General features: G+C 44.7%; 1 protein-coding gene across 1 annotated transcript in view; it reads right to left on the reverse strand.

Annotated features, from left to right (window-relative positions):
• Positions 1-1,447: 1,447 nt before the first annotated feature.
• The window catches only part of tnrc18 (trinucleotide repeat containing 18), a 49,267-nt gene continuing 23,154 nt past the window's right edge, over positions 1,448-27,560 (reverse strand). The window contains exons 6-30 of the mRNA XM_083896992.1: positions 26,908-26,995; positions 26,548-26,759; positions 25,468-25,614; positions 25,137-25,321; positions 24,402-24,822; positions 23,273-24,274; positions 22,878-23,023; positions 22,649-22,779; positions 22,432-22,545; positions 22,133-22,316; positions 21,732-22,047; positions 20,715-20,927; positions 17,278-17,460; positions 15,218-15,678; positions 13,508-13,642; positions 12,862-13,003; positions 12,620-12,737; positions 11,792-11,867; positions 11,529-11,637; positions 11,260-11,376; positions 9,808-9,960; positions 7,125-8,914; positions 6,150-6,386; positions 5,925-5,999; positions 1,448-5,021 (exon numbers count right to left, since the gene is read on the reverse strand). Of these exons, the coding sequence (XP_083753118.1) occupies positions 4,815-5,021; positions 5,925-5,999; positions 6,150-6,386; positions 7,125-8,914; positions 9,808-9,960; positions 11,260-11,376; positions 11,529-11,637; positions 11,792-11,867; positions 12,620-12,737; positions 12,862-13,003; positions 13,508-13,642; positions 15,218-15,678; positions 17,278-17,460; positions 20,715-20,927; positions 21,732-22,047; positions 22,133-22,316; positions 22,432-22,545; positions 22,649-22,779; positions 22,878-23,023; positions 23,273-24,274; positions 24,402-24,822; positions 25,137-25,321; positions 25,468-25,614; positions 26,548-26,759; positions 26,908-26,995 (6,962 nt within the window). The 3' untranslated portion in view covers positions 1,448-4,814. The remainder of the gene's footprint in view (positions 5,022-5,924; positions 6,000-6,149; positions 6,387-7,124; positions 8,915-9,807; positions 9,961-11,259; positions 11,377-11,528; positions 11,638-11,791; positions 11,868-12,619; positions 12,738-12,861; positions 13,004-13,507; positions 13,643-15,217; positions 15,679-17,277; positions 17,461-20,714; positions 20,928-21,731; positions 22,048-22,132; positions 22,317-22,431; positions 22,546-22,648; positions 22,780-22,877; positions 23,024-23,272; positions 24,275-24,401; positions 24,823-25,136; positions 25,322-25,467; positions 25,615-26,547; positions 26,760-26,907; positions 26,996-27,560) is intronic.

The following is a 27,560-nucleotide window of genomic DNA, read 5'->3' on the forward strand; positions in this document are numbered from 1 at the left end:
CACACGCACAATTTTTGAGGGCAGAGTGATGAACGGTCAGCGGTGGAAAAATGTGTCTCCCGTGGTCAGCTCTGCAGCTCGGCAGAGGAAGCTGAACTTTCCTCCATTTTATTCCAATCGTCAGCTTCATTACTGGGCTGCTAAAATGGAGGCATGATGCAGTCCACTGTTGATTAAAGGGGCAGGCCGTGCTGATTAAAGCAGAAGTGAGAGAAGCTGAATATTTACTGTGAGCTCTTTGTACTCTAAGTTTGAGAGAGATTTAGGAGGTAGATGTTTATTTTCTGTTTTTGCTAAATAATTGTTGGAAAACAAAGTGATTTACCTGGTGAGAGCTCTTCCACGTCTTTGCAGCCAGAACCTCCAGGTTCATGACCCGGTCAAAACCAGTGTGTGTGCGTGGGTTTCCTCTGAGTTTCACTGGTTTCCTCGTAGTCTACAGTCCAAAAACATGCAGATATGGGGATTAGGCAAACTGGACACTGTGCAGATTATTCACAACATACTGTGCATAAAATCTATGTGTTGAACGTGGATGGGTCATATCTTAAAGGTGCATTATGTAATAAATCTAAAGCAACTGGCCATAAAATCCTCCTAATATGTCACAGAGACTCAGGAATAATGTTCATATAACAAACTGAACTCACCAACAACAACAACAGTACAGACAAAATATTTGCATTAAAAAAAAATATTTTGCAGACTGCAAATCATGTTAATGTTTTAAAATAATGTTTTGGCATGTGGCGCCACCTACCGCCGTCTACCAATCATTGCAGTCAGTAGAGTCTCAGCTGCCGAGCAACCACGGGTTGCCAGTTTTGTTACAAAACGGAACATAAAAGATGTGGAACTCAGATGCTTGATTTGTTTATGGGATGATTTGTTTTGCTCAAACCCAGTAGTCCAGTGTCACTTGGCCACTCCTATTGACTACAATCTCAGATTGAGTATTTCAACTCACCAGAGTCATGGAGCATGGCAGAGTGGTGGTCAATATGCGTGACCACAGTACACAGACACTCCTTATGGTCATTATAAGGGCACACCAAAATGTGGACTTTTGTCACTAGCCAATATGCCACAGATGTCACAAATCATGAGGGAGCGTGACATTGGCTCATGCTGAGTGCTGGGTTGAGCGTTACAGCTGTGGCAACACGACTGAATGTGCATCATTCCACGATCGACAACCCGGTGATGTCCAGGCGTCGCCGGTGCACCGCTCTGCGTGAGGCTAATGGTGGACACACACGTTATTGAAGTTTGTGAACTTGTAAATTTGGCCCACAGGAGCCACCATTTGAATAACCCGGGTATAATAAGTGAGTTGATTTATTTGTCGTTTCTCGGTTTGAAAGGAAGACAAACGTCATGAGAAGCGATCGCTCAAAGACGAGACAAGGTTTGCTTTTCACACGCACAGACTCACACGACAACAGCAGCCAGTGTACAGTTCCATCTGTTTATTGATTAACTATAAAATACCGAGTTACTAAAACAATTTAAAATAAACACTGATATATATATATTTATATATATATATATATATGTGGTTGCCGTCTGTAAAAAAAAAAAAAAAAAATCCTTACACATACAGTATAGACCAACAGAATAGATCTGGTTTCAGATTTATCTCTAAAATGTGTTCTCTCGTCTTCTTTTCTTTTTTTTTTTTTTTGCATTTTTACAAGATTCCACGTTTACAAAGTATATTCTGATCTGATAGCTTTTTTTCTCCCCCCCCTTCGACCGTGAAGGAACATTTACAAAACTTAGATGATTTTTTTTCTATTTATTTTCAAAATAATCTTTTTTTCTCTTCTCTTTTCTGTAACAGGACGATAACGATACTGAAGGAACAGCAGACGAAGAACCAGCCTCCAGTCCACCTCTCTCTCTCTCTCTCTCTCTCTCTCTCTCTCTCTCTCTCTCTTACTCATTTACTCCTCTCTTTTTCTTTCGCTCACACCCATTTTCTCTCTTTCTTTCTCTCTCTCTCTCTAGCAGCTAGCTCCCAAGGCCTGTCAGCAGTTTTGCTTGATAGGCGTGGATGATTGTTCAGAGAGGGGAAGCAAACACAAACAAATAGACAGATATTAGATGAGGAAAGGGCAAAAAAAAAAAAAAAAAAAAAAAACTAAAATATGAGAGAAAGAACATGTAGGAAGTCAGGCTCTTAAAACATAGGACAAAAACAATGTAGGCAAAGTAGGTCAAAAGGTGTTGTGTTTGTGTTGGACCCTGTTTGAAGGCTGAGCTTTGCATGGAGATGGGGCTAAAAGAGATTGGAAGGCAATAAAACACACCTTAAAAGGGTTACACAGGTGTGTGTGTGTTTGGTGGGGGGGGGGATAAAAGGATAAAACACACACACACAGAAAAAAGTGCTTGAGCAGCTCCTGGGGTAAGCAAAGATTCTCTCTAACGGCGGCACAGAGCCAAAGGAATCGGAAAATAAGAGCAGCAGCTAGAGTTTTAGCAGATTATTATTTCCTTGGGCATCAATCAAGCGTTCGCATAATCTCAGAAAACAGCCAAAAAAGACATGTACCGATTAAAACCGCCTTCAGTACAAACGGAGTATAGCAGCAAAAATATGACCGAATTCACCGGATTTCGTACAAACGTGTAGTGAAATGCTGCCGTGAGCTCATTTTGTCGTCGGCAATTGGGAAAACGTCTCGGGTGCGGATAAATCGTGAAAAAAAAACAAAAAAAAAAAACGGTACAAATCCAGACAAAAGCAAACGATTCCTAGAGAAAATAGAAAATATCAAAAACCTATTGAATATCAACAAGACGATCGTTAATCTCTGCGGCGAGAGCAGAGCGAGGGCAACGTGGTACGTGTACGCATACAAGAAAATCAACATGACGACCAGATATACACACTGTATATATACTGATACACAAACTACTCGGGAAACGGAGGGTTCGTCGTGAATCACAAAGAGTGGAGGAAGTGTGTTTATCGGCATCAACAGACTGGACAAAAAAATACCAGTCCAAGAGGAGAACAGGGGGCGGGGCCTAAGAGAGGTCTGGCCCAGGGGCCACAACCCTGAGCACAACATTCAACAGTCTCACCCGAACAACGCTTAAACGAGGCACGTCAAAAGAATTCAGCGGAAGCAGCTACGGGAACCCATATAAGAACACTGCGTGGTTGTGTGTGTGTGTGTGTGGGGGGTATCACCTGCACACAGAGGAGAGCCAGTGGACTGGGGCAAATACTCTAGGAAGACATATATAAGACTCTCCTCTGCAGCAGCGGAGCTCATTCAAAGTGCACTCATGTCAAATATGATTGCTTGGCGGGGGTCGAGGTGGGGGTTATGTGATCGTCGGAGGGTGAGATGGACATCCATAAAAAAAAAAAACACAGCAGAAGCAAAAGGAAATATAAAATACATCCAACGCAGGACGTTTAGAGGTGACAAACACTGCAGCCAAACTGCACCAACTGTGAAGGATGAGTGTTTAATAATAATTAAAAATGTTATTTTGTTAATCTAATCAGCGCTGGCAGCTTCGCACTGTACATCAGTGCCATGACCTTGACGCGTGGTAGAAGGGCTGCAGTGTTTATGACCGTGAAAACACACCGACATACCTTAAGAAAAAAGGGGAAAAACCCTCCCAGTGGGGACTCCTACACTGTCTCCTACACAGTTTGTCTTGTCCAGTTGTGTTTTTGTTGCTCTAAACAAAACAAAACAGGATCTGCTCGTCCTTTTCGTTGTTGTTCGACCTCAGTGCAAAATGGGCAAAAACAACAAAAATACATCACCAGCAGCTCTGTTTTGATTTCATAGTGTTTTTTTTTTTCGGGGGGTGAATTTTTCCCTTTAAGGATAAGGAAGCATGAAAACAGGAAGTGGCCTTTAAAACACATGATGATTCCTTCCTCTCTCTCTTCAGCCTGAGTCTCTCAGGGAGTTAGAAGTTTTGTCTGCGCGACAAAGGATTGTCAAGGGGAAGCGAAGGGGTTAAATTATTTTTAAAAAGACAGACTTTAAGTGTTTTTTTAAGTGCTCTGTTTTCTTTCATATATATATATATATATATATATAGTAATGGAGGGAGTCTATACCTCTCTCTCTCTCTTTCTGTGCATCTCTTCCTCTTTTTGCATCTGTCTGTCGCTCCGACTGTTCTGTAGATACATTTATATGACTGTAACATGACTGTAACATCACCACGGCAACATCAGTATCACGACATCACACCGCCGGGGCATGTGTGTGTCCGTCTGTCTCTGTGTGTGTGTGGGGATGGAGACAGACGGACATACGCGGGCCTCTCTTCTGTATCTTTCACAGTTCATTAAAGCTTCTCGACTGTTTTATCTCTTTTAGAAAAAAGTACTCTGACATAAATCTATTACAAGAAAATAAAACACTCATATTATCCTCTATATAACTGTGTGTGTGTTACATGATTATTTACATGCGTCTGTGTGCACGTGTGTGTGTGTGTGTGTTTATGCAGGATTTATTTACATGTAAAAGGAAACTTGAGCGTGTAAATAGTAAAGAGTCTGTGTGTGTGTGTGTGTGTGTGTGTGTGTGTGCAAATATTTCAGGAGCCTTTTAATACTGTCTGTAGTGTCTCCTGTTGTCGTAGTAGTAGCTGCTGTCAGGACAGTCTGTCTGCAGTGTACTGTGGAACTGGAGTGGTTGAGATCGGGAGTCGCGGCTGAATATCAGTGATGAGACCCCCAGGTTCGGATTTGACTCTGTTTGAGGTCCCAGGGGTTTAGTGAGCCTGGCTCCAGGCGACTCGTCGATGGTGTCCTCGTCGTCTCATCAGCAGATCACCGGGACCCCGTCCGTGTTGAAGATCATGCCGGTGGTGGGCTCGTACGTGCCGGCCAGGTAGTAGAGGTCCTCGCTGTCGGCGTAGCGGCGCGTGTGCGTCATCTGCTCGTACTCGTCCACGCTCACCACCAGGCACTTGTGGCTGACCGTCTGCACGTCGTTCTCGTCGCTGTGAGACGACTGGTACAGGGCGCGCTGCAACACACACACACACACACATGTTTATTCTATCATGCGTTGAAACTATTTACTTTAAGAAGCCACAACTTTTTCCTCGTCTCTCTCACTGTGTGTGTGTGAGTGAGAGAGAGTGGGGGAGATTAAGCGACATCATACACCTCATGGTCTTAAAGACCTCAGACTGGTCAGAAATGATAACAGTTTCCATATTGGAGCATTAAAGCTCACATCGAGTGGTCCTGTTGCACATATTTTTGAGTTATGGAGGTCTACTTGCATACATTAACTTGTTTTTATAGTCAAAAACCTCCTAGTTGCTGTAAACGAGCCGATAGAAATCTCTCCTTACTGACGCTGTCCTCAACCGCGATATTTCAGACTGAATCTCACACCCAGAAGACAGACTGTGTTGTGATTGGCCAGTCAGCGTAGAGCCTTCCCAACTGTCTTGTGATTGGCCAATACCCGGAAGTGACATAATCAGCACACATGCAACTTACAATTAATTTTGTAATTGATTAATCGGTCGATTATTTCCTCGTTTAATCGAATTGTGTGGACTATAACGATCAGTGTTTGTCAAACTTAGAAATTACGTTAATGTTCTCAAATGTCTCGTTTTGTCCACAAACCAAAATGATTCACTTTAATGATTTCTTTGTTCATATGGACTAAAGAGACAAAGAAAATATTCACATTTAAGCAGCTAAAACAATCAGAAATCTTGTTTTAATCATGAAAAAAGCTTCAAACAGATTCATCGATTATCAAAATAGTTGACGATTCATTTAGTTGTTTCAGCTCTAAAAAGCATTACGTTTTAACTTAAATATCCATTTGCTAGGGACTCACAGTTATATGTTTGACAATGACCCATGGAGTGTATATGAGGTTAAATAATACATTTCCCTCTCTCACCTCCATGAAGTCTTTCCTCTGAATAGAGGAGTGCAGAGCTGCTGGTAAAGACTGGCCACAGATTTGATCCCAGTTCTGGAGAGAAAACTAAAGTTAGAGCGTTCAAACTAAATCAAACACATAAAACATATTCCAGCTGGAAAACAGAACAAGGAAGAGTTCACTTTGCTCGTGAATCGTGATCCACTGTAATAGATGCACATGAATGTTGGAGGTGGTGCTAACCTTCTTGTCGGTGAGTTTCTTGCCAGGGTTGGTCTCCTCTGGATGGTAGAACCAGTTGACTCTGACCACCATGTTGCTGCCCCAGGACTCCCACATGCTCTGGATACGTCCAATAAAGGGCAGGTTCGGTCGGCCGGCAGAGAGGAACACGGCACAGTCGCCGATGCGGATCATCTCCCGGCCTCGGACGATGGCTTTGTAGAAGAGCTTCTTGGCCTTGCCCTTCATGCCCCGTCTCTGCAGGAGGACAGACGGAGTCAAAGCTATGTGGTATGTGGGCAAATGCAGAGCTTTTCTTTAAAGTAGACATATTATACCCTATTTCTACAAGTTAACCATGTTCCCTGGTGTCCTAATGAACATGTCTGTGACATGCTTTGGTCAAAATACCATAAGGATGAAGCACCACAGCAGTTCAATCATCCTGCCAAAACATCCCAGAACGCTCACTTTTGAGTGCCTGTCTCTTTAAATGCAAATGAGACACAGGAAACTACATCAGCGTCACTGAGGCTCCGGCAGCTAACAGCAGTTAGCGTTTGGAAAGGCCATCATTTGTCCACTCTAGCCGGCACATTGCCGTCATATATAAAATGTAAATCCTCTGAGGCTGGAAGTTTGTGTAGAACTCTGTGCTGCACTGTGCAGCCAAGAATAGAACACTTTGTGGACTTCCGCTCTTCCGGATACTATTGCCCTCACCTGCACTCTCGCGTTTTTTAGGGACAAAGCGGAGCTCCACGAGACAATTACAGGAATGTCTGAAGTTAACATCACATGTTTTATCTCCTGTAATTAGACTGAGGAGGACCACAAAAACATGACTGAGTCATCTTTTTTTCACACTTTGCCTATTCATAGTTCCACCAGAGTCCGAAATATAAGGATTTAAATGATTAAAAAGTTGATTTAGCATAATATTTCCCCTAAATGAAAGAAAACAAAAAAAGGTTGAGGTGTAATTTCTCTCCTCACCTGTGTTGGTTTCCCAAACCACTTCCAGAGCTGTCTGGCTGGAAGAAAAGCAGAGATTTTGGGCCTGTTCTCCACACTGGGCAGCCTCTGACGTTTAGCCAGTTCCTTGGTTGTGGGGAGGTGGACCCCCTCTCTCCGCTTCGGTCTCCCCACTTTTCCTTCTCCTCCAGGTGGCTTGGGTTTCGGGGGTCGACCTCGTTGACCGGAGCCCTTCCCAGTGGCCGGTTTGGTGGGTTTCGTGGCAGCAGAAGCAGCGGGAGTCGGGGAGGTTGACGGGGAAGGAGATTGTGAGGAAGGTGACAGTTCCTCCTCCTCCTCCTCCTCTTCCTCCTGCTCCTCCTCAACCTCCTCCTCTTCTTCCTCCTCCACTTTTATCTCCATCTCCTCTTTCACCTCCTCTTCCCCTTTAGTCTCTTCTTTGGGCTTGTCTTGTGCTGGAGGCGGCGGGGAGACCGGTGCAGGTGTGGGGGTCCTCTCTTCATCGGAGCTGCAGGAGGAATCGTCAGTGGAGGAAGAGGACGACGACGAAGATGACGAAGAGGAAGACGACGAGGAGCCAGAACAGGATGAGGACGAGCAGCACGAGGTGCATTTCTTCTTTTTCTTCATATTCCCTTTCTCGCCTTCTTCCTCTGATTCTGAGCTGCTGCTACTCTGAGACTCCTCCTTCAGCTTCCTTTCCTTTCTTTTCTCCACCTCGTGTCTTTCTTCTTTTTTCACTTTCTCCTCTCTGCCATCCATCTCCTGTCCTCTTCCAACACTTGCTCGGCTTTCTGCCTTCTCCTTGGACAACATTGGCGCTTTGTAGGTGGAGTCTTTTTCTGGCAGACTAGCGTCTCTATCTGGAGCTCTCAGCTTCTCTTTCAGCAGTTTAGGATTGGCTGAAGCTGTGGCGATGGGGACGTGATCTCGCCGGACTCCCCGACCCTCTAACAACATCAGAGCCTTGGTCTTCTTTGTCTTGGGAGAGGTGACGCCTTCGTGGTCCAGCTTCACAAGAGGCTCCACAGACAGGGACTTCCGCCTCAGTGCAGAGGCCCCGTCACTTTGCCCTGAGCTGTGTTTGGGCCTGGAGATGGGGCTGGGTCTGATCTGGTCAGATGGCATCTTTAGTTTGGGTCTGGGAGCAGATGAAGATGACAAAGAGGATGATGAAGGTCTAGCAGTCAGAGAAGAGCCAGTTTTGTTTGATGGTAGCCTAGAGATGGGGCTTGGAATGAGTCCAGGGCTGAGGTTGATTCTGGAGCCATTGTGATGGTCTGAGGAGGGTTTGGTTTTGGGTGTGGTGGCAGAGGAGGGCCTGGGTGTGGATGAAGCATTGGGCTTGGTCGTAGTAGATGTCGACATGGGTCTGGACATGGGTCTGTTGGTGGTGGGGCTGACACTGCTGGTGTTCTCCCTCTCTCTACGCTGGTTGTTGTAGGAGCTGAGGTTGGGCTCGCTGTACAGGTCCACAGTCAGGACTTTTCCGTAGGTGGAAGGGTAAAGGGATGAAGGGAGAGTTCGGGCTGGTTTAGAAGGAGAAGACTGGGCTGAACTGCTCTTCCTGGGCGCTGCATTAGGAAGAGTAGGACTCCTTGTTGGGGAAGTGGTGGAGCTTTTGCGACCTGGTTTTGTCTGAGTGCTCATTGTCGGCCGGGAAGGAGGACGGGGTTTTTCTTGACTTGCCTTCTGGACAGAGGAGGTCCTGTCCTGGACAGGTTTAGCTGGAGCCAAGGGTCTCTCCGTAGGCTGGGTGGAGGAAGGTGGAGGATCGGTTTTCTCTCTGGCATCTGGGTTCATGTTGGACTCTACGGAGAGAAAAACAAGAAAATATGAAATAACTACTGTTTTTGGCCTAAACTATAAATGGTTTATACTGGAATTGCTGACACTTTCATTGTGTGGACTCATGATTTTTTGTGGTCTGCAGCCTGACAGTCGACAAATCAGCAATAAAACAACTCCGGAATGAAAACACTGAGTTTAAGAACTGCTTACCCAGTTGAAACAAGGCCAGTGTCAGCAAATCAGACATGCAACATAGCATGTATTACAGCCAGAGGAAGACTGGGCTTTACAGGGCAACAAAGATGCTGTTGTTTGAGCAAAGTTATTAAACTGACACACAAGATGACAGCTGCACTCAAAATATGAACGTTCTTTTGAGGGTCTTTGTACTATTTTTCGCTGCTTCAACGACGCATCAAAAGACCAATGTGACATCTCAGTTAAGCTTTGTACGTTAAAGTAAGAACACATGTAATAAGAATAGAAAGATATTAAGTCAATGTCTAACTGCCTAGTGAAGCACACAGGAGACAAAACACAATAATGTGAAATCCATCTCTTTTTATGACAGATTTGGGTGGATGTGTCCCTTACTGGTCCCATGGAGTTTATCAAATAATAATAAAAAAAAAGGCAAATAAAAGCAAAAGTGATGGCAGCACTAAATGTAGGTTTGATTAGTTTTCCTTTAAGCACCCCCTCTGTTATTTTTATCCTCCTGTGGGAAACATAACCACTCCCTTCTTTAATAATTCTAACAGAAACAACACCACAGTCATTTCTGTGAAGCACTCTACCAGATATTTCACACTTAGTAATGACTGTTAGAAATGACGACACTAATCTCAAAGCAAGAGTGAAGAGAACAAACCTATTTATCCGTGTAATATCGATAGCAGCTCGATCACCTCACCTGGTTTGGGTTTGGGCTTGCGACCAGGTTTCCCTTTAATCTTTGGAGTCGTCTCCTCTGGCTTGGTTCCTGCTTCTTTGCCCTCTTTGCTGCATTTGCGAACTCTCCTCCTGGAGCAGCTTGTGACGAGCAGCGCAGGCGACGGCTCAGCGCCTGGACGGAAGCAGAGAGCCAGCAGCAACTTTACCAACATGATTTGAGACATCAGGGTTCAAGCTTATTACACAGTTCCAACAGCTCGAGGCCCGTTACGCTACGGTTCAAAGGTTTGGGGTCACTTAGAAACTTCCTTATTTTTGAAGGAAAAACACTTTTTTTCAATGAATATAACATTAAATGAATCAGAAATACACTCTATACATTGTTAATGTGGTAAACGACTATTCTAGCTGCAACCATCTGGTTTTTAATGGAATATGTACATAGGTGTATAGAGGCCCATTTCCAGTGTTCTAATGGTACATTGTGTTTGCTAATCGCGTTAGAAGACTATTGGATGATTAGAAAACCCTTGAAAACCCTTGTGCAATGATGTTAGCAGAGCTGAAAACAGTTTTGCTGGTTCTTTGATGAAAAGAAGAAATTGTTGGGAATTAAAATCATTATTTCTAATCTTGTCAATGTCTTGACTATATTTTCTATTCATTTTGCAACTCTTTTGATGAATAGTGTGACTTTTAATGGGAAACACCCAAAAAATTGTTGAGGTGACCCCAGTGTAGTGTAAATGTAAGACTTTTTTCTATTTTATTAAACACTTGTTGGAATAAGATGACCAATTACATAAGGTGTTCACCTCTAGTCCCATCAACTAAATTACTGTTCTGTTGGTTCAGCTACACCAATCTGCATGATATTACTACTGGAAGGCATTGATACGTGATTTAATGAATTTTGAAATACAGATATAACACATGTTACTACTAATCAAGGCCTGGTTTTTGTTAGATTCATCAATTCAATACCTTTTAGGACATTTTAAGAATCTTCCTATTAATAATAAAAAAAGTCACCATCTGAGTGATCCATCAGGTGTGTTATTGGCCAACACCATTACTTCTGTCAGACGTCACACATTTCCTAATAAAGATTTAACAACTCGAAAGAATGTTCCTTGCAAAAAGGAGAGAAATATTTACAAGCATGTGCAGAATCTTACAAAAAGAATGTGGAAAAAGGTGCATAAGGCAACAAGGTGCTTTGGACTTGCACACTTTGTATTTTTTGTAGGTCAGTTGCTACGTGTCATTTCCATTTACCTCGCTTAGATTCCTAGATTCTGATCATGATGCCAATGTGGGTCAGCTCTCTAATGTAATTAACTAAAGTCTGTTTGTCTGAGCACTTGGACCCCGGACTAACGACTCCTCTGAAAGAACACCAAGGCTTAAACGATCGATATATGCAAATAGCATTCATGCAAATTCAAGCAGCCGATGTGTGTGAACTCACAGTGTATCTTGTAGTCTGGCGGCAGCAGTCTGATGTGGGACAGCGGGATGCGGCCTGTGTCGCCATCATCAAATTCCACCGTGATCAGATCATCGTTCTCGTCCATGTCTGAACTTCCTGTTGTGGGCAGACACAATTTTGACACGTTTTAATGACTAAAACAGCTGTAGTCTGACTATTTGACGTGTAAGCGTGCTGCCAGCTACAGTCAGAAACTGTTCATGTTAGTGGATTGTGCAAATGTCATGTAGGAGATGCTGTTGCTGTACCATTGACGACAGTGCCGGGGTAAAGGCAGCGGTACTGCTGGCTCCAGTAGGCAGCGATGCGGGTGCCCTCTGGGAGGTAGCGCACGGACGGAGGCTTCACATCGATGATCTGCGCGCAAAGAGCGAAGAGCCTGTGAATGTCAACTCAGCACAGCGTCGACGACTCTCACGCATGCACATTTTTTCCTCTCCACATGATGGTCTTGCACAGCACAAAGTGGCTCAGGCCTCTTGTATCTGAGAAAAAGCTCCAGTTTACTCACAGCTTCCTGCAGCAGCTGCTCCAAACAGTAGATGTGTGGTCGGTTTCCTCTCTCGCCCTCCACCACCACGCTGTATCTACAGGGAGGAAGAGTCAAACACTCCAGGTCTAGCGCTTTTTATGACACCGTAAGACGGTCGTACACCCCCAGCATCAACGCCGCTTTCTCCGAAATATAAATGGTTGAGTTTGCACAGCAGTGATTTCTCATGACTGCGACTGCTTTAATGTGCAGCAGGCAGCGAAGAATGTGTCGTCTCTCTTCAGAAATAATGACTACAGCACCTTGGCCGAGGCTGAAATGTTGTCTGGCATGGAGCACAGCTGACACCCACTTCCTACTGGAATATTAATCCTCTCCAAACACAGCTTTAATTCACTCTTTTAAAATAAGCACTTCTCGCTAACCTACGGCTGGATGTAGCTTTACATTTTGCAGGATAACAAGAAATTGAATTACCTTAAGATGTTTAAAACATCTAAAATGATCAAACTAACCATTTATAATCCTTATCTCCGAGTTTGGCGTAAAAAGAATGAACGCATCTGTGAAACAGGTCACTGTTCTGTTTTGTTTTGGATCTGCAAAAAAACTGCACCTGTATCAGGTGCTTTGCAAATTTAGGACAGCAAACTTTGTAGAGAGAGAAACTGGAGCACGCTGATTGATTTGCAGCTTTTAATAGTGTAAACAGATGTACAGTGTGTGTGTGTGTGTGTGTGTGTGTGTGTGTGTGTGTGTGTGTGTGTGTTGCCATGTATTAAAGGTTACGAATCAATCACGGTGTGCTCCGATTATAAAGTTAAATGTCTGCCCATGTGTACTCACATGTCAGGGGAGTGTACGGTGTTCACGTGTCCGGCGTACAGCAGCTGGTCATCCATCGGAATCAAAACTCTGAGTCCATCCACCAGAGAGTCCTTATCCAACACACACTGCACTGGAGCTGAGCACACAAACACATGCAATAAGCATGAATACAATTACTCAGAGTGTGTGTTTATGCGTGTTTATGTGTGTGTGTGTGTGTGTGTGTGTGTGTGTGTGTGTGTGTGTGTGTGTGTGCTGACCAGGTGTGGACGCCCTCTCTGATACACTGTGCCTGTGTGCTGGGAGGAGCTCGTCCTCGCTGAAGCTGCTGTCCTGGTTGGGCTCGAAGTCTTCGTCTGCCGCCATGCTCTCCATCAGTCGACTCACTGCTCCTCTGGAAGGCTGCAAAAAAAACCGCACGCAATTTCACTCAAATCATCATTTTATGATACACAATCAACAACTAGAGGTATTTTAATCTGCAACCGACAAGCAAAATTAGTCTGTGAAGTCAACTCTATCACCAGTGATGCTGATCTATTACAACACTGGTGTTCGTGTGCGCATGCATTTCTCTGCCGTTTAAACCGTCACACATAGAGCTCTGCGCTCACATTAGCTTTCAAGAGTGTTTCCAAAACAAGCTCCGTTTCTGCCTGGTGGCAGATGGAGAGCAATGGAACACTTTGGCTAAAAGAGGTTTATTAGCATCTAACAGATAAAGAGAACAGTGTTGATTACAACACAGTGAGTCAGTTCACTTCCTGACACTAATGTTTTAATGAGCAAGCTGGGATAGCACAATGTGTGAACATTAAGGTCTTAATATCTAAAATACTGTGTGTTTTGTTTACTTCCGAGGATAATTTAGTGACTTTGCTGCTGCTGAGCCATCAGTCCACTGACCTCTTTGGCCTTGGTCTTGGCTTTGGGTTGGCTCTTGCGTGCCGGGCTGAGACTCAGCGGCGCTGGGACGTCGGTGATTGGACTGCACAGAACGGACGGGCTCACGGGCAGAGGAGAATCCTTGGGCTTCTTTTTCTGGTTTTCAAAAGAGCCAAAACATGCATTTGAATGAGCATTAAGGATCTGCTGGATAAATACTGTATACACTACTGTTCAAAGGTTTGGGGTCACTTCGAAATGTCCTTATTTTTGAAGGAAAAGCACCTTTTTTTCAATGAATATAACATTAAATGAATCAGAAATACATTCTATACATTGTTAATGTGGTAAACGACTATTCTAGCTGCAAACGTCTGGTTTTTAATGGAATATGTACATAGGTGTATAGAGGCCCATTTCCAGTGTTCTAATGGTACATTGTGTTTGCTAATGGCGTTAGAAGGCTATTGGATGATTATAAAACCCTGAAAACCCTTGTGCAATGATGTTAGCACAGCTGAAAACAGTTTTGCTGGTTCTTTGACGAAAGGGTAAAATTATTATTTTCAATAAAAATCATTATTTCTAATCTTGTCAATGTCTTGACTAGGGATGTGAATCTTTGGGTGGCTCACGATTCGATTCTGATTCTTAGGGTCCCGATTCGATTCAAAATTGATTCTCGATTCAACCGATTCGATTCATACGATTCTCGATTCAAAAATTGATACAATGAATAGTGTGTTAAGGCAAATTATGGCATCAAAACAATACAGTTTGTATAAGATAATGTGATAAATGTGATCACACAAAGGCAAACTTAAGACAAAGGTATAACAAAAAAATAACTGAGGCTAGATGCCGTTTTCTCCCAGAAGTAACAAAAATAAACTATAAACAAATAACACAAACTAGTGTTTTGTGTGGCATTTCAAAATAGAAACTTAGAAATGTTTTTTTTCTTTTTTTTTTCAAAAATCAATTTTTGAAGTTTATGAATCGATTCAGAGTCGTGGATGATTAGAATCGTGATTCCTATGTGAATCGATTTTTTTCCCCAACCCCTAGTCTTGACTATGTTCTCTATTCATTCTGCAACTCTTTTGATGAATACAAGTGTGACTTTTAATGGAAAACAAATTTTTTTTATAGGTGACCCCAAACTTAGCGGTAGTGTATATCCCTGCAGACTCTAAGACACACAAAGCTGTTTTTATATCTCTGTGAGGAAACGTAGGACCCTAACTCTAATCTTAACCCAATTCTGACCCTAACCCTAAAACCAGCCTTTAACCCGGAAAAGCCCTTTAAAGTTGTGAGGCCCACACAAAATAGGTTTGTATGTTTTGTGGACCTCATAGAGATATAGGTACAAGTACACACACACACGCAGGGGTGGGATGTGGCCTGGCTGCCTGCAGTTGTCCTTTCTTGTCAGCGACATGACACAGACAGCAGGGGAGAGCTGCAGTGACTGAAGTAGTGGGAAACCCTGCTGGCACTTTGACACAAACACTTAAACACTCACACACACGCACGTGCACAGACACACACATGCAGATGTGTCAAGGGAGACAAAAGGAAGAGCGGGAACCAGAGTTGAGGAGTAAAACATTAACAGAAGAGTCAGTGAAGATGGGCACACGGAGCTGGGAAAGAAAGACTTGTGTCTTTTTGTTTTCCCCGCTCGTCTCGGCTGACGAATGACAACCAGACTAATTATTGACTTACTTTCACCACGTCTTTGCCCTCTTTGCTGGGGGGACTGGGTTTAGGTCTGGGGGCGGGTTTGGAGGTGAGTGGTTGGGTGGAGCTGGAGGAGCTCTGACTAATAGAAGCAGGTGCTGCCACCGACAACTGATTTGCTGAGGTCGTGGCGTCGTGAAGGAAAATCCTCTCGCTGCGTCTCCGGCTCCAGGCCTCGTCCTCACTGAAGCCTCCGAACCCAGAGCTGCCGGCCAGGTCAAAGCTAAACCGCCGGGGCGACCGAGGCGAGGGCCGAGTTTTGGGCAGAGGCTTGCGTTTGACCGGCAGCGCCTCATCTCGCTTGGTGGGGCTGCACTGGTCAGAGCGCCGGGTCGCCGGGGGCAACAGGGGCAGCTCTGGGGCAGAGCGTTTTCCATGAAGCAGAGAGGGGAACTTCCTCAGCCGCAAGTCTGAGCCAGAGTCTGACCACTCACACTCAGAGGAACCTGACAGAGGGGAGGAGAGGAGCACAGGTTTATTTTAAAAATCCTGAGGACACTCACTGACCAAAGCCCTGTAATCAACTCAAACCCTAAATGACTAAGCCAAAGACTTCTATACCTAATTCTAACCTGAACGCTATGCTCTTAACGTTCAAACAGGCCTTTGAACATGTGAGGACACACCAAAAATATCCAAACGTAAGAACTCAACTATTCCTCACACAGAGAGAGAACAGGAACACACATGCACACAAGACTCCGCCCACAAACATGCAGCCAGTAATAAACTAAGGTGTTAGACTTGCTATAAAAAAAAAAAAAAAAAAATCAATAACGCAGTGAATGAGATTATTGATTAATTTCAAACTAATACATAATTCACGAATGAATCGTTCCAGGCACCCTGGTGTGACAATTATAAATGAATGAATATTTAACTGGGAATCAATAACATAACCTGAACCTGCTGAACCAAAAAAAAGAGTCATTATATTATTAAATGCTGTCAGATGAACCTGTGAAATTAGAGAAAACACCAATTTGTTCAATGAACATAATGTTTTCTGCATTTTCTTTCAACACAATTAAACAATCTCTTCTTCCATTTTCTTTTCTTTCTTTCTCTACTTTCAACTGAAGGTAATTTAGTGGTTAGTTTAGTAACACTACCGTTCAAATGTTTGGGGTCACCTATACAACTCACACTTTTATTCAAAATAATTTTACCCTTTCATCAAAGAACCAGCAAAACTGTTTTCAGCTGTGCTAACATCATTGCACAAGGGTTTTCTAATCATCCAATAGCCTTCTAACACAATTAGCAAACACAATGTACCATTAGAACACTGGAAACGGGCCTCTATACACCTATGTACATATTCCATTAAAAACCAGACGTTTGCAGCCACATTAACAATGTATACATCAGGGGTGTCAAACTGGCGGCCCCCCAATCGATTACATGCGGTCCCCCCCCACTTAATATCATGTTATAATGAAAACATGGCCCATAACCTCACTGTCTTTTAAACACAGTGTGTAGCTGAGGCTCAGCTGCCAGCGAGGTGATAGAATATAATATATGTTTGCTAGCAATGATTTTATAACAGTAATAATAAGACGTTTGATCATAATTATCCCATTATTAAATGTATCATATACAACATTCAATTACACATATAAATACACTTGTTAGGGCCCGAGCCACGGATAGCAGTGGCCAAAACGGCTCCTGGGACGAATTTTAAATACAGTTGTCCACACTATTATTAATGAAATTTAAAATAAATGTCTGTTTTTGATATTAATACATTAATTGTGCATCATAAATAGTATTACAGATAGTATATGTGTGATATCATGATGCAATATTGTGAAGAGTTGTTTTTTTTTTTGTTCTCTAGGCCGGCCCCCTCTTGTCCACAATAGATGCGCATTGGCAACCAGGTTAATGTTATTTTCATTTTAAAGAAAGCGCTTTTCCTTCAAAAATAAGGACATTTCTTAAGTTTCTACTCTCTCAAGTGACCCCAAACTTTTGAACGGTAGTATAATTGTGTTTTCCGTGCTCAGTCACTCATTTGTGTCTGTTGCCGTCTTTACCCAGAGTGCTTTGCCTGCTGCGGTGTTTGCCGTCATGGAAGAGGCTCAAAGGGACCGAGCTGACGGGGATGGCGCTCGCCGCAAACCTCGCCAGCAGACCCAGCCCGCTCTCCTCACAGCCACCGTCGTCGGAGTCGGACTCTTCCTCGTTGTCCTCGTCATCGTAATCATCCTCAGAGGTTTCTGTTTCCAAAGAAACGAAAAAAAAAAAGATTTTCAGCTCAGTGGTTTATGCGGCAGCAGCAAGGAGTTCTGGGCCAAAGGTCAAATCACTACCTATTGTTTGTACCCGGCGTGGACCCAGAGAGAAACAACACCCGACACGTGACTTTACTCACGACAAAAACCGAGTGAAAATACAGCCTGTATCTCACAGTAACACAATTACGATCGTCATATTCACCCAGACACACACCACACACACAATCATGGGGATTAACACCTGAGCTGATCAGAAACAAGAGTTGGAAAAGAGAGGATGGACTGTCCAAACCACAGCAGCCAGCCTTCACACCATTACGCTGTGTAAGCAAGATAAGCAGAAAAATTGTACATGCATGTCACACACACACACACACACACCCATGTGAGCTGAAACTGACTAGGATCATTAAAAACCCTTCAGAGAATTTGACAGGGTGAGGAGGAAAAAAAAACTGCACTTCCCCCATAAAGACAGGCCAGTAGAGCACAGACAGCTGCACACACAAATACTCACATAAAAACCAACATGGGTGACAAATTAAACACCTGAACAGAAGTGAGTGGAGACACATCGTGAATGCAGAGTCCACATTCAGTCATGCTCTGTGGCGTGTAGAACATTCTGATGAGCCTGAAAGGAGGTTTCGGTGTTGGGACGTGGCCCGGCAGGAGACTCAGTCACCGACTCATCAGTGACTCACCTTCACCATCACATCGTTAAAGAAAGTAAAATAGGACATTTGTCAGAGATTGCTACCTGTTTGAACGTCTGTGCTGCTCGGTCACGCAGCCTTCGAATTAGCCTTTTACAAGTACTTTTAGCGAGGGCCTTGCTTTATGGAGGCCGCCATGTTCCTACAGCAGCCTGAACGGGCTTCATTTAAAAAATAAAGGATGACGTTGACATCCTTTCTGTTACGCTATGGTCACTGTACACGCGTGTGAAAAAGGGAGGGGTGAGCTCCATTGATTACAAGCTGCAGCATCACCATTACACGACGCTAACGCTTTATAAATCAAACCTTTATGGTACAACAATAACAGCACTAGTCTCAGGCCGTGATCAGACTGTATCAGTGAAAACAACAGTTACAAAGAAGAGCGTTGTAATCTTTGGATAAAAGGTTCACGCTCGACAGTGCATTTGATTGATCAATTATACTGAAGAGGGTGGGGGGGGGGGGGGGGGGGGGGCTTCACGTGTTCCAATAAAGGATCAGATGGTCCCATTACGTCAATACATCATTGACTAAACATTGTGATGTTGATGAATATGAAAACATCAACCCAGATAAACACCTATGAGACTTTAGTTCTCACTAAATAATGGAGTATGTTGTTTTTTTGGGCAGGGAGTTGGTGTTGGTGACATTTGTAAAACCATCGCTGAGGAAGACAACATTAATTCCGATAATTCAGTACCGAGCCCGACACCATAGTAAGATTATAAGACATGATAGGTTTCTGCTTTAATTTGTCACCCATCATCTATCAACACTGTAGCATTCACACACATTGCGGTTAGTTAGCGTAGTGTACTGCTGTTAGGTCTGTGGCAGCGGGTGAACGGGAGGAGCGTCTCCTCAGGGGTTAGAGTGTTAACCTTGAGGGTGGATGCACAGCACAAGCTAGATTTTATTTTATTTTTTAAATAGTTTCAAATGAAATGTTTTTTTTTGGTCATTTTTGTGTTTGATGGTTTCAAACTACCACATGCAGCAGTGATGTCACAATGTGCACCGCTGCTGCATGGTGGGACGTTAAACCACCAGAGTTTTAAAATTACTTTTTTCGAACTCAAATTTGCAGTAATTGTTGTGTAGTGTGCTGTGAATCCACATGGTGTTAACAGCAGCAAGCAGACAGGCAGGCACTGAGAGGACAGCCCTGTGAGGCCCCTTGGTTTACTCTCCATATTAGGTGCGAGTAACCATGGTTACCCTCCATTAAAACAGTCAGATGATGGACGGTAACCATGGTTCCCAGTAAAGTAAAGTAAAGTAAAGCTCTCGTCAAAGAGCTAGATTTATAATAAAAAAAACACCAAAAATAATTTAGGTTAATGTTCTGTAAAGTCCATGTTAGCGGTGGATTACAAAAAAAATAGAGGGAGGGGCACTTCCTACTTACACAGCAGGTGACAGGGGTGTGGCCTCAGGCAGGGTGGGGCAGCGCGGCGGCGAGAGCGCAGCCTCGCCATAGCGTAGCCTGGCCTTGGCAAAGTCTAGCTTCAGCAAAGCTTTAGCCGCAGTAGACTAGCCACAGCGAGGTTAGCACAGGCTAAAGGCTGCGCTTGTCCTTGCCGAGCTTCTGTAATGTCGCAGTGGCAGCAGCACAAGCACATGGAACAGGCTGAGAGACACTCAAAGCATCATGGGTAGGACAGGGTCAGGGGAAAGGTGAGAGGACAGAGCAAAGGTGTTCTGAGAGCAACATAAAAGGGGAAAAGGGTTATTTGAAGGTTTAGTAGAGACAGACACAAGAGCTCTATTGTCCAAATATCCCCAACACCTACAACAATCACTCTCTCGGTGCATGTTCTTCCCACACAACATGAAACATCAGGCTTTAGCATCAATCAAGAACGGTTTAAAAAAGTAATTATGATTAAAAAAACAAAACAGCCAACCATTATCAAATGAATCCATGCTTTAATTACAATTTATGCTGACCAAGAAAAACCCACTGTCCAATCAGAATTAGCTCATTGTGCTCTGATATGCATCGTCAGACCTTTCCAAGACAAGCTAAAGGGATATTTGTCTAACAGAGCACTAAAAAGATGTGTGAGGTGCAGTGGCAGCTGGACAGACAGACAGAGACGGACAGACAGATGAAGCAGACACAAGGACCACAGCGTTTCGCTTTCTGTACCAATCATATCAACACCTTTAATAAAGCTTATAGGTACCAAACTGTAGTACAACAAAATCTCACAATTCACACAATTTTTCAAATGTACAAATGCTACAAAAATGGTTTGCAATCCAGGCAATTTAAAAAAAACACCATAGAAATAGTTATAATCTTTTTCTTTCTTTCTTCAAAAGGCAACTTTGCAGAGAAGCCAGCAGCAAGAGAGGTAGGGAGGGGGGGGTAACTGAGCTACAGTGCAGTCTGAAAACAACGGCCTTAGCAAAAAGCAAACAATGACACGAGCTGTGCCAAGGCCTTAAAGACATCGTCTGACTCAACAGCAAGGGGACGAGGGGCTGTAAGATTAGGTCAGTAACCTTGGTCGAAGGAGTCGTCAGAGGAGCTGAGGCCTGCTTCTTCCAGCAGCAGGGATAAGTGCTTGTGTTTCTTCTTCTGAGACTTCTGACTGGACAGCAGGGACGTCGGCGACGATGCAGACCGCCTCTTCCTGGTCAGGTTGCCATGGGAACGTGTGCCTGAGAGAGGGGGCCAGCCCCCACGAGCAGAACTGTGCTCCTCTGAATCTGAGTCTGGTGTGAGAGAAGTGTGGTTAATAATGCATGAGGTCACAAGGGGAGGGAAAAAGAAAAGTCTCAGACGCGATTGCTGCCCGACCTCACCATCAACACGAGAGCTGCAACTAACGGTTATTCTCAGAATCGAATAATCTGCCAATTATTTTCGCGATGAATCGTTTGGTCCATAAAATGTTAAAAAACGTTGATTGGTGTTTGTTAAACCCGGAAATGGCGATGTCTTGTTTTGTCCACAAACCAAAATGATTCAGTTTTAATGATATCTTTGTAATGTGGCGCAAAGAAACGATGAAAATATTCACATTTATGAAGCTATAACAATGAGAAATCTTGTTTTAATCACGAAAAACGCTTAAAACCGATTAATCGGATAATTGTTTCATCAAATAAGTGTTTCAGGTCTAATCAACACCATTAAACAACGTTTTCGGCCTCTACTGTGCATTAACTGTACAATGTGCACAGCTGGGACATTTATTGTCAGTTTATTTTTTGTTACCTCAGCAGAAGTTAATACTGCATAACGTGGAATCTATTTTCAGCAGCAAATTAAAACCCATTTGGTGCTTTGGTAGGTATTATGAATAATGTATTTTTATTTAACAACAGCTGAGCTCCGTTAGGTAAGATTATTGTTGGTCTTTCCATGGGTTTCAATGACAATATGATTGATTTGACGTCTCCTTGAGCGTAAAAGAAACATCACCTCCCAAAATGCAATAGCAGACACTCTCTGCGCTCTAAATAGGGCCTCATATACAAAATGATTTGGACTGGGGTTGGTCCTCAGGTACTCACTGTTGGAGCAGCTGCTGAGCTCTGATCTCACAGGTGAGAACAAAGCGGTCTTCTTCTGACCTTTCACTTTATGGACGCTCTCCGACGTGGAAGCCTTGGCGGTGGTTTTGTGTTTCCCTCCTTTGACGGGGGAATGAACGGAGCGCTCTTTTGTCCGACCGTCGGCAGACTTGCCCTTAGACCTGTCTAATTTCGCGCTGGAGGTCAGTTTGCGGGACGCTCCGAGCGAGCTGAGCTGCGAGAGCGAAAGAGCCCGGTCGAGGTCTGATGCCAGCTGCTCCTGCTCACACACGTGGCCTTGCTTTGCCTTCAACACCTGAGAATGGTGTAAAAAAAAAAAAATGAAGTCAGTGAAGAAAACAGCTGCGGTAATCAAAACATGTACTTGTGTGTAGCGTTACCTCCACAGTATGACTGGTGGATGGCTCCTGGTCATTCCAGCTCTTCTTTTTCTTCTTCTTCTTTTTCACCTTCACTCCTCCACTCCCCGTCTCCGCCTCCTCCTCCTCTCTGGACACGCGGAACCGTTTCCTCTGTCCTTCCCCAGCTTCAGAGTCCTCAGAGTATTGCACCGTCTTACCCACCCTGACACAAAAGAAATACGGCGCCGTGTGAAGCCAAGAACTGCATCGGCGGTACAACATTGTAAAACGTGACAAACGGAGGGATGACTTTGGCTGAATATCACACAGTCACTCACTTTGCAGGCCTGCTGTCCAGTTTGGGAGGTGTGACCAAATGTTTCCTCTTTCGAGGTCGCCCTCTGCCTCGTCTAGTGAGACTCCTCCTCTCGTCCTCCTGCTGCTGCCGCTCACTGATGTGAACATCAAAGTTGTGTTTTTAAAGATAACACTTAAAGATTGTTTCCTGCATGTGTGTAATAACATCTGTAAAATGTGTATTTCAACAGCACTCACTGTTTATCTCTGCGTCTCTGCAGCTTGCTCAGCTCTCTCTGCTTGTCCTTATACGTCTTCTGCAGCTCAGCCAGACGGACGCGGTACTCCACCTCCACTGTGTCCAACATGTCAGACATTTTACTGTACAGCTGCAGGGAAGAGAGGGCAACAAAAAGAAAATAAGAAAAACTTCTATAACTGGTAGATTTTCATCACTACGTGACCATGAGAGTTTTCTTCACAATACCGGTTCCTCCTTCCTCTGCCTCCAGCTGTACTTCTTGTTGGGGTCCAGTGTTCTGGGAAGGTCGATGTGGGACTGTTTCTCTATGGCCTCCAACAGGATCTGTCTGCTGGCCTCAAGAAGACAGTCCAGGCCCTCTAATGTCAGATCTGGATGGGATGAGAACCACAACATTAAGAGAATATACAGGACCTCCTTTTTTTGTACTCTCATCCCTCACTTTGTCATACACTACACACAAAAAGTTCATGCTACAGTGATATTCTATGTGCATTCAAAGTTTAGAGAAGGTTAACTTAAGTTCACCTGTAAAGGTTATCATGTTTTTTAGGTGCATACTGAAAATGAATCCAAAAGCAAAACATCCCTAACTTTGTGTGAGTAGTGTATGATCTCACCTTGCCCTTGGCTGATGTTCTCCATCTCCCTCTGGGCCATCTGGCTGAGCAGGGCCATCCCCTCCAGCGCTACCATTTCCAGAGTCCCCGTGCTGCTGCAGTCAGCACTCACAGGAGAGTTTTCCGTCTGCGGTAGTAGTATCGGGGCAGGCGGGGTGTCGGCACGGGCCTGGGAGGCCATTTCACTGGCTGCCAGCAGGGCCAGCATCCCAGCCATGGGATCCTCAGGGCCGATGACCAGCGGGAGTGGAGAGTTGGAGGTGGCGGGAGGAAAAACGGGAGTCTCAGCAACAATTTCTTTCTGACTGGGAATGTGCAAGTCAGTTGGAGTGTCATGTTGCTGCTCTTGTTCACACACAGCGCTGGTGGTTTGCTCTCGTAGCACACTTTGACTCTGAGTAGATTCCTGGCAGCCTGAATCTGCAGTGATGCACGAAGGATATCGTGTTCTCTCTGGATCCTGGACGGCCTTTGGTTTGGGCTCAGCTTTTGCGATTCGAGGGGATGAAGAGTATGCTGCCTGACATGAGTAAGATGACACTTCCATTTTGATTTTCCCTCTCTCCTTCTCTGCTTCCCTGACTTCCAGCTTTTCATCTTGCTGTGGTGGAGGAGTCGGGATGTGCAGAGGTAGCGGCTGAAGCTGGGGCTTTGTTGCCTCCCCATCTTTCTCTCTGTCCTCACTAGCTCGAGGAGGACTGCTCCGGTAAAGAGGGGGCAGAGGCTGTGGTCTTATGTCCGACTGAGGCTGCTCCACACTGGGTTCCTGTTTGAGGAAAGACGGCGTCTTTGATGGCTCTAGTTTCAGTGATTTGATGTCTGTGTCCAGGAGCCTTGGATGGAGGTGCGTTGAGGGCAAAGAGGCAGCTGAGGGTGAGGAGTGGGAGCAGTGGTTTGGTAGAAGGTCTGTGTTTGCCCCTGCAGTTGGAGGAATGGGATAAGAGGGGAAAGGAGAGCCAAATGGAGCCGTGATAGACTGGTATGGGTAACCTGGAGGGAGATCTGTAAAGACAAACAGAGGGATTTCATTACAACATCAACCGAAGGGACTTATTTATACAATTCCAATTTGTTCACACTACTGAAAGCATCCATCTTATCTATCCGGCAAAGCTTGTAAAAGACTCACCAGAGTAGATGCCCTGGAAAGGAGCAGAGCCTGGCCTCTGTCCCTCCCTCTGATTCCTCCGCCCCAGCTCCTCTACCTCGGCGGTTTCCTGTTTAGGCTGCCGTGGTGAGGACGGGGGCGGCAAGGCGGAGCGAGGGGAAGGCGGGTGAGGCAGAGGCATTGGTGAGTGCACCAACACTCTCTGCCCTCCCTCCTCCGACTTAAGGGTCGTCACCGGTGAGGGGAGCGGAGGCAGCGAGGTGAGGGAAGATGTCGACGGGGTCGGTGAGCGAGAGCGAGAGGGAGGGGGAGGTTTGCGAGGATGCAGAACGGGCGAAGGAGACGGGGAAGATATCGAGGAAGGTCTTGGTTTGGGTTCCGTGTTCCGCTTGTCTGGTTTGTCTTCTATTTCAGGTCGGTGCTCACTGGCCTTTAACCGCTCCTGTAACATTAGGAGAGGAAAGAGCTTTGTATGGAGTACATGTGCAGTGCTTGTATGACGCCAGACTGTGCTTTATGGTGAATATATGCGTTTGTACTGTTCAGAAGTTCATGGTACGGTGAGCCTGAGAAGAAGAAATAACTACACTACCATTCCAAAGTTTGAGGTTACTTAGAAATGTCGGTAAAATTAAGGAAAAGCACTTTTTTTTTCAACGAATACAACATTAAACTTATCAGAAATAAACTCTATACATTGTTAATGTAGTAAACGTCTATTCTAGCTGCAGACGATGAGCGTTCGCGTCCACTTACAACGAGCTGTGCACTCCTCTGCAACTCCAGGACCTGTGCCGTGTGCTGCTGGATCATGAGAAGCTCCTGTTGTCGCAGCATCTGATGCTGGGAGAGGAGCTGGAGTTGGGCCGCGTGTTGCAGCGAGCTGCCTGTACCATATACCCCCGACCACACCGGGGCTCCACGCTCCAGTACATCACCTCCTGCTGAGCAATGAAGAAAGCCATTAGGAAGAGAATGACAATAATCACTGCACTCTCTTTTTAGAGTATGTTAAGCACCAGAGAGCAACAAATGAGTCTTTTGTATAAGTGACAGAATTAGCAAAAATAACATCACGGTTTCATACCATAGTGGGGAAGGTGTTCAGTAGGGATGACTATTAGCTGTCCAGACTGTGGGTCCCTGGCAAACTGGTAGGACGGGGGTAAGGAACCTGGTAGTGAGGGGGGGTAGCCTGGGGGTAGGGTCTGGTGGAGCGAGGAGGGTCCAAGGCCTGAGCGAAGCAAAAATAAAAAAAAGGGAGTGAAAATGGTGAGAAATTGAGAGAAAAAATGATGAAGACAAAGGGGGAAAAAGGTCGGGATAAAAACCAACATTTACGCTGCAACATTCTTCATCCAGTAATCCCAGAGACGCCATGAGTTGCATATAAAAGCACAAACTGAATTTACAGGGTTTTTTTCTTTTTTGGCTTTAAATGTCGAGAGAGAGCTGTGGAGTATGTGTGTGTGGGAGTGTGTGCGTGTGCCGCCATGATTTTAGACGCTGTGTGGAAGCTGTGTGGAAGCTGTGTGGAAGCTCATGTAAGTATGCGGACGCTGATGCTGTCATTTCTGGAGAGAGTGATGGAGGAGGAGGAGGAGGAGGCCTGGAATGTCCTGCAAAGATCAGGAATGTCTGCGGCACTTGACCTGTGGAGGCTATCGCTGGACACTCGGACAAAATATAGAAAGCACCTCCCATCTCTGGTGGACCAATCAGAAAAACGCTGCAAAGAATAATAATTTCTGCTTTAATAATGTTTTTTTTTGCCTTTTTTGCCTTATGGCACTTCTGTCACAGATCGAATTTGAGTGGCAAGAGCATTCGTACCGAGAAGCTTCTGTTAAAAGTCTGATTTGAATCGCATGGCAAACACTCCTCCAAATGTGGTTTGAATTAGATTTGAGGAAAAAAATAATAATAATCAGATTTCATGTGTTTTATTTTTTGCTGACCAGACCTTCAAAACAAATCTGGATAAAATTTTGAGATGAAAAAATAATAAAAAACAATTCTGACGCTCTGATGCCTTTAAAAGAATTCAAATTGCACCACATTGAAAAGTATGTCATTACAAATACGTACACACACCCATATAACTTGTAATAAAACAAAGCATCAGAATTCTTAAGTTACTTAGTAGTATTTATGCAGCTCTACATACTGTATGGCGCGCTGGAGAGCCAGACTGGAGGGGCTCCAGGCCGGGGCATCCAAGGGTGAGAGGTCAGAGTTGAGGGGTCTGGAGGCCACCGCCCTGCCCCTGTCACCATAAGGTTGGGGGTCATGAGGCTGGGTGTCATCATACTGGGCGTCAGGCCGCCAGACAAAGGAGCAGAGTGCATCTGAGAAAACTCTGCCAGCTCTTTGGGCTCTCTGGGAGGAATCAAGACACAGTGTTGTGTGTTCACAAGACCATTGTAAGAACTCGGCGTTGAAACTGTGACACTAACTGGAGTTGATTAACACGGATATTCAAGCCCGAAGCGAAAAACTACAGGTGTAGCCCGTAACACCGACTTACCTCAGCACTTTCTCCTGCTCACGCTCGAGCCGGCTGGCCAACAATCTGTCATCATGGTGATGAGGCCGCTCCTCCCCCCGCTCCTCGTCTGTGACAGGTTTCGGGCACAAAAAGGGAGACAAAGATTAGATAGGGATGTTTAGAGGCTACTCTTGTTACACTCGGTGTCCAAACAACTGGCTGCACGGCCTGTGGGAAAGGTTCACTTTCTGATGAGGATTTGAATCCCTGAACAAAACCCCATTATTTGTTATCTGCATCGTTGATCCCCCCCAACAGCATACACACTCCTTATTTATTATCAGTGCTGGCCAAGGTCAGCCTTAGATGGACCATGGGAAGACTGTGTGCAAGTAAAACTGCAGCCTAAACACAGAGTGTGTGCACACACTGTACAAACACACATGCACACACTTGGAGCGACAGCTCCAGCTCCTGCGGGTCAGATCGCATCAGTTATTAGTTTTGTGCCCTGGGAGATAGTCCTTGATAGTCACAGTCAGTCTTAAACCTATGCTGCTTTCTATGACGGCCAGCGGCAAGTGTCAGAGCGAGACCGAGTGAGAGGGAGAGAGAGAGGGAGGTAAAGCAGCAGCACTGAACCAAGCCTTCCAGAATAAACATGAGGATCTTCCCTCTCTCCACTCAACCCT

This window comes from Microchirus variegatus, assembly GCF_963457635.1.
Source record: "Microchirus variegatus genome assembly, chromosome: 10".
NCBI classification, from domain to species: domain Eukaryota; kingdom Metazoa; phylum Chordata; class Actinopteri; order Pleuronectiformes; family Soleidae; genus Microchirus; species Microchirus variegatus.